Source organism: Zingiber officinale, chromosome 2A (assembly GCF_018446385.1).
Source record: "Zingiber officinale cultivar Zhangliang chromosome 2A, Zo_v1.1, whole genome shotgun sequence".
NCBI lineage: Eukaryota > Viridiplantae > Streptophyta > Magnoliopsida > Zingiberales > Zingiberaceae > Zingiber > Zingiber officinale.
Window position 1 is genome coordinate 142,306,673 of NC_055988.1, and position 10,111 is coordinate 142,316,783.

General features: G+C 39.9%; 1 protein-coding gene and 1 non-coding gene across 2 annotated transcripts; both read left to right on the forward strand.

Moving 5' to 3' along the window:
* The first annotated feature begins 323 nt into the window (after positions 1–323).
* On the forward strand, positions 324–395 carry TRNAP-AGG. Its single transcript has one exon. It is a non-coding gene; the product is annotated as a tRNA-Pro (tRNA).
* A 4,188-nt stretch (positions 396–4,583) lies between these two features.
* On the forward strand, positions 4,584–5,515 carry LOC122040098 (protein TRACHEARY ELEMENT DIFFERENTIATION-RELATED 7A-like). Its single transcript, XM_042599460.1, has one exon. It carries the CDS (start codon positions 4,624–4,626, stop codon positions 5,377–5,379), a length of 756 nt encoding a protein of 251 aa, XP_042455394.1. The 5' UTR covers positions 4,584–4,623; the 3' UTR covers positions 5,380–5,515.
* The last annotated feature ends 4,596 nt before the right edge of the window (positions 5,516–10,111 follow it).

Here is a 10,111-nt window from a genome sequence, read left to right on the forward strand (position 1 = left end):
GAATTTATGATATTAGTTAGTTGCATAAATATCAAACTTAAATATTATAAACTTCAAAATATTAAATATTGACTAATAGCTTTCTAGAATTTATTATTAAATTGGGTATTTGGTCTAGTGGTATGATTCTCGCCTAGGGTGCAGAGGTCCCAAGTTCAATTCTCGGAATACCCCAATATTTTACTTTTTCTTATTCCTACAGTTATACTTAAATTTCACAAATATCAAATTTAAATATTATAAACTTCAAGATATTGAATACCGATTAATAGCTTTCAATATTGAATATTTATTAATAGCTTTCTAGATTTTATTACCAAATTGGGTATTTGGTCTAGTGGTATGATTCTCGCTTAGGGTGCGAGAGGTCCCGAGTTCAATTCTCGGAATACCCCAATGCATATATTTTACTTTTTCTAATTCCTATAATTATACTCTCTTCACCATTGAGTCTAAGGGGCTTTGTTGGACATCTTTGGCATGTGTTAATCTACGTGTTAATTAATCTACACATGCTTATCCATGGAGGAAGCTTCGACACCATCACCCAATGAGAAAGGGGATTTTGGATGGATCATAACACAAATCTTATTTCAGTGATGTCATGTGTTGAGGCAAGATGCAACATCAGTTGATAATTATACATAGGAGTTTTGCCAGTTGATTACTCAGAATGATCAATCTACAGAGACAAGAGCAAATAGTGGCATGATATTTAAAGGAGTTGAGTCAGCCCTTGTAAAATGTTCTCAATCTTCATTCATTGTGGACTATTTCAGAAGCCTATCAACATGTCCTAGCCATTGAAAAATAGTAATACAGGAAAACCAGTGAATAGGGGGGACCAAAATAGTCTGCTCTTAGGATTCACATCCTATCCAGCAGCAACCATGGGTTAATTCTAGCCTCCTATCAATTGTTTTCATTGTGGTGAATAAGGGCATAAGCAACCGATTGCAGGAAACCTATAAATCAAAAGGGTAAAAATTTATTAATTGAGGAAGAAGTGGAAGACGAGACTAAGGCGATTGGCGAGATAGTGTCTGATGATGATGAAGTTGACGAGGTGCTTTATGGAGATGACTATGAGACTTTAGTTATTTGTAAGAGTTTGCTAACTCCCAAGGACGATTCAGTAGAAGATTGGCTTGAACAAACTCATATTCTGTCCTAAGCATTAATATGGCTTGAACAAATACTTGTTTGCAGACATGTCTTTATAGGAAGGTTTTAGCATAACTTGTTCGCCATTTTTCAATGACGACGATTTCACCTATTGAAAAAATAAAATAGAATACTATCTGATGAATGATATAGAAAATTATCTTATTATCAAAATAGACTTTACACTACCTAGAACTCTAGATGGCACTGAAGTTCATTTTGAAAACTACATAAGCAAAGATAAGAAAATGGCTCAAGCCAAAGCCACAACTACATTGCAGTGCAGGCTAACACAAGAATAGTTCACTAAAGTCGACCAGTTCAACAGTGCTAAAAAGCTTTGAGAGAAAATAATTAAACTACATGAAGGTTCACATGACTCAAGAACTGCTAAAAGAATCTATTGCTAAGAAAACTTCAAAATATTCAAATGAAAGAGGGTGTAACAATAAGTCGACTACACAACCACTTTAAAGAGATACTAAATGGTATCCATAGAATTGGCGAATAGGTAGACAAACACAATTTGATTAGGTATGCACATAAAGCATTTCCAAGGACCACCTTGTGGGCATCTATTGTTGATGCGTATAAAGTATCTAAGGGTTTGTCTACTATTAAGCTAGATGAATTCTTTTGTGATTTTAAACTTCATGAGCAAACTAATTTTGATCAAAAAAAGAATGGTATACAGCTTTGATTGTAGGTAAATCCAAATCAAAAGCCAAATTCGAGCCTGAATCAACATCTAACAAAGATTATCTCTCTTAAGAAGTTACACACTTAGTTAAAAGGATGATTTGATGGGAGAAATTCACTCGAAGATTCATGAAGAAAGAGATCTCGGACAAAGATCCGACGAACATGCGACACTTAAAATTCAAGAAGAAAGGACACTTTACGACCAACTATCTTTTATTAGAGAAGAAAGAAAATTAACCTGAACAGAAAAAGAAGAAGGTACTAAAGGCAACTTGGGATAAATCATCATTTAAATCTGAATTAGACTCAGACCATGTCAACTTACTAGCATTAACGACAATCCAAGAAGATTCAAGTTTAGAATTAGAGTCAGAATATAACTCAATATTAGATTCGAGTCAGGTCAACCACTCAGATGAGTCAGTTGACAAGGTAACAAATCCACTGCTCGTCGGCCCATGGTTTAGCGTCAGTGCGCGACACAATCTACGTCCACTCCCCTTTCTAAGTCCATCACAGAACTCTTTGCCGGGGAGGACATCGTCGAGCTTGACGGCAAAGAACCATTCCTAGTCAATGAGATTGATGGCAACACCATCGGCTCTAATGGTATCCCACTTAGGGAGTTTCCATTGAACTTGACTCTAATATCAATATCGAATATTTTTTCTACATAGCCGAAACATATAATAGATTACAAATTCGAAATGAATTGAATTCTCAATATACCTCAATCGACATTGTCATAAACTCCAAAAACAATGAACAACTCGTAGTCGACATAATAGTCACGAGTATCAAATTATTACCACTACTTTACAACATTTCAACCCTCGACCCAATGATTTGTGATTGCAAACAATCAACTCCTTATGCAAGTGATCTACATCAACCTCAGATAATCTCCTTTCTCCACCACTACTCTCTTAATACCCAAAACTCTTTTTATACAACTGTATATTATGAGAATAATGGAAAGGGGAGGTTATAGATAATGCGATCATGGATCATGATCCCATTATCCTCCTTGGCATGTTAATATGCCTTGACGTGGGCATTTCCAACAATTTTGGTTTACGTTGCAGTTCATATTGCTACTCTATACAATTATACATTTTTTTTATATACATTTGTACATTTGTTGACTTTGATAGATTAATTTATGGTTATTAAATTTAAAAAAAAATTGAAGGCTTTGCATCTGATCTCGCCTGGAAGCTACAAAGAGTGGACTGTTGGTAAGGTGTTCCTGGTCTTGACCAAAAAGAGGATTTTTTTCGAAGAACTCCAAGAACTACTTATAAATATCAACAAATGGAGGAGGAAAATCATCAGTAAGCCAAGGGATCTCTGGGATAACTAATCCGATGATCAAGTCAAAAAATAATAATTGTGCAAAAAAGTAAAAAGTAGTGATAAGTTGAAATGGGTATACCCGTGTACATGTACCATTTTAGAAGAACCCCTTCTATAATATCTTTTGTAATATCCACATTTGTCATCAAGAAGTAGCATAGACGGTGAACGCATAACATCTCTGGTGTAATAGTCAGAGGTCGATCTCAGGAACTGACGACCTGAGGTTTACCCCACCATGCGCATTACACCTATGTACCTGCATGTACCTCCCTCTATATCCGTGGGATCGGCACTAGCGGATTGTTAATATAGGGGATCTACATTTTTTGTGATCTCCGCATTTAATGAAACATTATCCTATTGTCAATCACTATGCTTACACCACATCCAGTAGTCATATTGCAAGTATGGGAAGGGTATATTGCGTATATTGTGTATATTATGTATCTATATACTGATATGATTTTCTAACTTTTTGATAAATCCACGTGCTATATTAATGACGAAAATGAGCTCTTGGAACAGGAGGTCATTTGTTAGGTAGAAAATGAGCTTATGAGAGAGTCCATTCCTTTATATAAACTAAATGGGCTATGGCGACGTCACCAAAGGGAGTAGACGTCTATGGGTAGTACATGTAAGTCATGTTGATTCTTTCACCGCTTGTCCAATAGGCAGAACTGATCGGGAGAGAGTCCTATCTGACTCGAGAGTGGGGGGAGGCCAATTGGGAGAGAACGGGGAGCAGAGCCCCGAGCGGGTCCGGTCTAAGCCGAGAGTAAAGCCCATAGAGAGGATGTCTGATCATTAGGGCCGATTGGGAGAGTGTGAGGAGCAGAGTCCCGAACGAATCCGATCCAAATGGGGAGTGGGCTCATAGAGAGCTTGTCCAATCGGCCTGTCGATTGAAAGAGTGCATGAGGCTCTACTAGGCCAACTAACTACCGGGTCTTTTGATCCATCTTAAACTTTGACTGATACCTATATTGACATATTAATCCCTAAACTCCACTGAAGGCCTTTTCCTTTTGGCCGTATCACCATCAGTTTTGTTTTGTCATAATCCCCGGTCACGTTTCATATATATTGCTATCAAATATAAACAAACCTATCATGCACAAATTAATTGATCATATCAAAAGCAACATACAATTCATCATTAAGCAACACATTGTTTGGAAGCAAGTTCCAAATAGAGAAAGCCTTGGCATGGGAGTCAAGTTATGATGAGGTGCTTCATAACTTTATCCAACGCCAACATTAATTACGCTTCCATTGATTGATCACCTCCTCGTTCTTTTCCCTTTCCCTGCACCAATACAAATACCCACTCAAACTCACCTCCTTCCTTCATTCCACACTACTACAAATTACAAGCCTTACAAATTAAACTTATCGATGGCCAACTTCCCATGCCGTCCTTTTAATCCATTCTGTATTCCACCTCCTCCTGGCAGTCGTAGCCCCCCTCCACCTCCATCCCTGCCACCTCGCAGGAGCCCCCCGCCTCCCTCTCCAATTATGATCCCACCACCTCCACCACCACGTCGGAGTCCCCCTCCTCCCTCGCCAATTGTGACCCCGCCACCTCCGCCACCACGCCGAAGTCCCCCGCCTCCCCCTCCAATTGCGATCCCGCCTCCGCCGCCGCCTCGACGAAGGCCCCCGCCGCCATCACCTGCAGCTGTACCCCCACCGCCCCCGCCCTCGAGGCAGCCACCACCGCCACCTCCTAAACTGCCACCGACTCCTATCCGCCCCCCGCCAGCCCCAGTCGCACCACTGGCTCCGCCTCCGCCGAACCCAAGCAACAATGTCGTCATCGTGGTGGTCGTCTCCTTCGGCGGCCTCTTCTTCCTTGTGTTCCTTGCGGCCGCCATACTCTGTTTCTTGAAGAAGAAGAAGAGGAAGCAGAAGATGGCAGCGAAAGAAGAGTTGGTGGAGGTGGAGGATCATGTGCGCGTGCATGAGACGGTGTTTCCGGGGCCGCATGGGCAGCAACTTGCCGCTCTCGTCGTCGATGAGGACGTCGTAGTCCGCGAGAGGTCGAAGAGGGGGGAGGTGACCGCGGTTGCTAAAGCTTCGCGCGGTGGGCCCGTGGGCCTAACTGCGGGCTCCTCTGCCGGAACCAGTCGCCCCGGCCTGGCCGGTTAACAGAAAAGGTTGATAGTGGTCCACCTGAAAGTTGTGGGGGGATGGGTTGATTCTTTAATAACTATATAATTGTGTGTTTAATAACTTGTATAATTGTGTGTTTGGAATTTAATAAGAATAATTGTGTTTAGGGAGATGGGTTATATTTCAGTGTTTTTATGCTCATATATATTCCATTTCGTTCTAATTCTTTTACCAAATACAATTTTATAATTTGATAAATTAATAAAACGTTATTTATAGACTTTAAGATAACGTAACCTATATATTATTCTTCATTATACTCCAAATATGTTTACTCTAATAGAATTTACTTTATTATATTCAAATGAAAGAGTGTCTCTTCTAAACCTAGATTAACAATAAGTTTGAGTCTGAATTACTTTATTATTATCAATCAAACATCAGTCATATTGCATGTATGGTTAGACATTTCATGTCTTCTCCAAGATTGACTCGTTATTTTATAGCATTTCATGTCCTTTTTAAAGTCAAGAATAACATTCACTTACTTCTTAAATATACCATAAATGACTACCAACTTATAGAATATTCAATTTGATTTTGGATAAGAGGTGCATTATGGATTTTTTTATGTTTATAATTAAAGACCGTTTATTTCAGTCCTTTAATTAGAAATAAAAAATTTTTAATTAGTCATTATTTGACAATCATTATGAAATATCATAAGCAAAACAGAAAAACAATTTTAAAATGTGGTCCCTAATAATATAGTATAAAATAAAAACTAAAATGATTTTTTTTTTAACTACGTATAATAGTCCAGTAATTAATTAGAGCTCTAAAGTTGGATTCAGTCATCCTACAATTTCGTATTTATAGCAGTGTCTTCTACCAAGAATTGTTAAAAATTATTTAATGATGGTGAGTCAGTAGAGAGCAATTATCGTGGAGAAGATTTTAGATAACACAACAGTGACGTCACACGAAGATTCTATAGACATTCAATGAATGGGTTAGAATGAGTATCAAAATTAGACTTAACAGTTCAACGTGACTACTCCAACGCTCAAGTTACCACAAAGATTAGGGAAAGATGAAAGCAATAAAGTAGTCAAAAGGTCTAAATGATGTCTTTGCATACCTGTGCCCACGAGGGTGAACGACTTTATATAAAGCTATTGTTGTGCCTTTACATTATCCATGTTCTCCGAGAGAAATAACTATGTTACCCACGTCCTAAATAAACAGCTACGTTTTGCCCACTTTCTCGAAAAAAATGGTGTAGCTAGTTACATATCTTAACTAAGGGTCTAGATGGCCAAGTTGAAGGAATCATATGGTCCGAGCTTAAGGAGTCAAGCCACTGAGCTGGAGTGACGCCAAGTAAGATAGCGATTATCCTGTGAACTAACGAGAAGACAAAATTAAGGAAAATGCAAGAAGAGAAAGCACCAAAACAAACAGAAATCGATCATTCTCAAGGTTTTACCAAAAAAAAATGATTCATAATATACAGACTATTGACTCTAATACTTAAAGAAAGGAAATAAATCCCAATATATAAACCTCAATTCCTCTTGTAAAGAAATAAAAAAAAATCGTACTAGAAAAGAAAAATTCATAACAAAATTCAACGCTTATACAAATAATCTATAACCCATAAATACCTAACATACCAAAAATATCCTAAATACCATAAAAATAGAAATTATTAAAAATAACATAAATATTTAGATTCTCTAAAAAGGACTTAAACTGTGTTTCTATCTAAAACTTAGCGGTTACAGGTTCTCCATAGCAAACCTAGATTTTTAAATTTTGTGCGCATGAGCGCTGACAGGACTTGATTCTGAGTCCCAAGTTAAAAATGATGACTCATTGAAGATTAGGTACTCCTAGGTTGGTCCTACATCATGACGAAATCGAGTGAGTGAGTTGGAGAAGTCGAGTGACAGAGCTGGAGGAGTCAATCGATCAAGTTGGAGGAGTCATGTGGCCCAAACCGAAGGAGTCGAGCGACTGAGCTACAGGAGTCGATGACCACTTTGACCTCCATTTCTATGTGACTATTGACCAAGACCTTTGACCGGACGACATCACATATGAATTTCCGTATTCCCGCATCAATGGGCAATTTAGATTTATCGTGCACATATACAAAGGTATGAATTAAATGCTATATTGTCGTAAGCACTTTGATATATCGAGTACGATTCCACCACTCAATTGGAAGGGGGCTAATGATAGATCCAGATATACTAGCCTTGCCTAAGTAGCGTATCCTTGGTCATCACACTACTTACATGCTCAAAAACCTTTGCTTTAGGGTTGACCTCCCAATTAGTTAAACAGGTCAACATCTCCCGAAGTCGAGTGGATGTCATTAGCATAGCTCCCTAAGCTTTCTCCACTGACGACTATTCAAGACTCCTCCAACTTTTCCCTCTGAATGCACAGAGTTCTCTGAGCACTCAAAACTCCTCAAGTTCATCAACTCAAACTCCCCTCAAGCTCTACCCTATTGAGTTCTCTTTGAGCTCTTTGTCCTGAATTGCTAATGTTGATGTTGCTTTGAGTTATTCTCAGGCATGACCTCTCGGTTGGACAATCTTGTAATTGGAGATAGAGAAAAAAGATCTCAATTTATAACAACTAAATCCAGACTTATCTATTGAGTTAACCTGAGCTAATAATCTTAGGCTACCAAACAGGGAAGTAAGAGTTGCTTAAGATGACTGAATTGGCTAGAAAACTGGGTTCCCTTATAAGCCCGACTCCCGACTCCGAGTGCAGACTCTCGAATGTCGAGTCCGAGTGCAGACTCTCGACTCCGAGTGTTGAGTCCGAATGCTAAGTGGAAGAAAGAGTTATCGAGGCTTGTGCGGTGCTGTTTTCTTAAAATAGATTTTCTAAGTATCCCGTGATAGTTTTGATGTGATCAACCAAGTCAAGTTAGCTCCTATTATGTTTTGATGCCTTATGTCTAAGTGTGCAGGAACTTAGGAGCACAGGAGGTCGAGCAAAAGATATAGCTAGCGAGGAGGATGACACTGGAGAGAGTCAATGAGCTCGATGCGTCCGAGGGATGAGGCGCTGCGAAAGAGTACCCCGACAGACAAGAAGGAAGCGTCCGGCGTTCCGAGGGACGAGAAGTCGGAGCCAAAGGTTGCTCGAGAAGGTTGGAAAATGGGTTTGGGTGAGCCCTATTCCGTATGACCGAAATCACCCAAGTAAGCAGAGCCAGAGTGAAAGCCGGACAAAAAGTCAACTTGTTGTTAATTGTGGTTCAGGCGCCCTCGACTGTAGATCAAATTTAATAGGGTTCGGCCGCTCGGAGTGAGTCCAAGCGCTCGAGCCAGAAAGATTATCGAGACACCACCTATTGCGATCCAGTGTGACGTAGATAAAGTTCTATCCACATCCAGGCGCCTGGAACCCTTCCAGGTACCCCGATCATGGCTATAGATACAACTCTGATCCTAGTAACTAAACACTGTAGGATCGAGATGTGCTAGGGGGTGAATAGCACTTGTGGCTTTTTCACTCTTCGTAAACACAATCGGAGATAAACGCAGCAGAATAAGAACAAGTAAGAAAACAACGACACAAATTGGTTTTACTTGGTTTGGAGTCTGTGACTACTTCTACTAAGGCTCACACTCGTTGAGTGTTTACTTTGGACAATTCACTAATAAATCAAAAAATTACAAGTACAATAATTTAATTGCAATAATTAAAATTATAGGGACAACTAAGAATGACAAATTTCAGGCTTCTGATTATCGGAGTCGCGTTACAACTTTATCGGATCGTCTTTGGAGTAGCACAAAGGAAAAAGATTATGAAAATTAGTTGTCTCTAAGCCTCTGGTCGAGCACACCTTTTACGGGCTATTGAAGGCACCCCCAGCTTTGTAACTTATCCCTAACTTATCAGTATCGATAAGCTCCATAGCTTGCATTGTCTATCCATCCGAAGGTGCCTTCAAGTCATGGAAGGTGCCTTCCATCCCAGCTCCAAGGCTCCTTCAAGCACACAGAAGGCACCTCCCCGCCTCTCTACGCGAGCCTTCTGCCGAGGTGATCGAGGAGCCTCCAACCTCCCCGAAGGCACCTTGAGCACTGTTCATCCAAGCTTATTTTGTGCTTTTCACTCCCTGTAAGCCGTGTTAATCCAAAATATAAAACATACCCTACAAGATAAAGTTAGCACAATAAAATGTGAATAATAGAACTTCTTGTCGGTTTCCAGACTGTCTGGTTCTGACTTTCGGATTTCCTAAAAATCTTAAACCCTAAACCCTAAATCCTAAACCCAAGGTGATCGAGACGCCTCCAATCTCCCCGAAGGCGCCTTAAGCACTCTTCATCCAAGCTTATTTTATGCTTTTCACTCCTTGCAAGCCGTGTTAATCCAAAATACAAAACATACCTTGCAAGACAAAGTTAGTACAATAAAATGTGAATAATAGAACTTCTTGACAGTCTCTGTACGGTCCGGTTCTGAGTTCGGATTTCCTGAAAGTCCTAGGTTAAACCGACGTCCACTGTTCCCTCAACAGGGAACGTGCCCTCACCTACTACTCTCAGGAGAGTTTACCCTTTGCCAGACCGATCCTCTAGATCGACTGGACTTTTGCTCAGCGTTCGAGATGTTAGGACTTCATGCTGAATGTCCGATCTCCAACCCGTCCAATCTTCCACCTAGTGTCCGTGACCCCCAGGATTTTCACCTAGAGTCCTCGACTCTAGGATTTCTCCCAATGTCT

Excerpts from the sequence above, each read along its gene's own strand:
- LOC122040098 (XM_042599460.1), top strand. The coding sequence starts at position 4,624 with ATGGCCAACTTCCCATGCCGTCCTTTTAATCCATTCTGTATTCCACCT.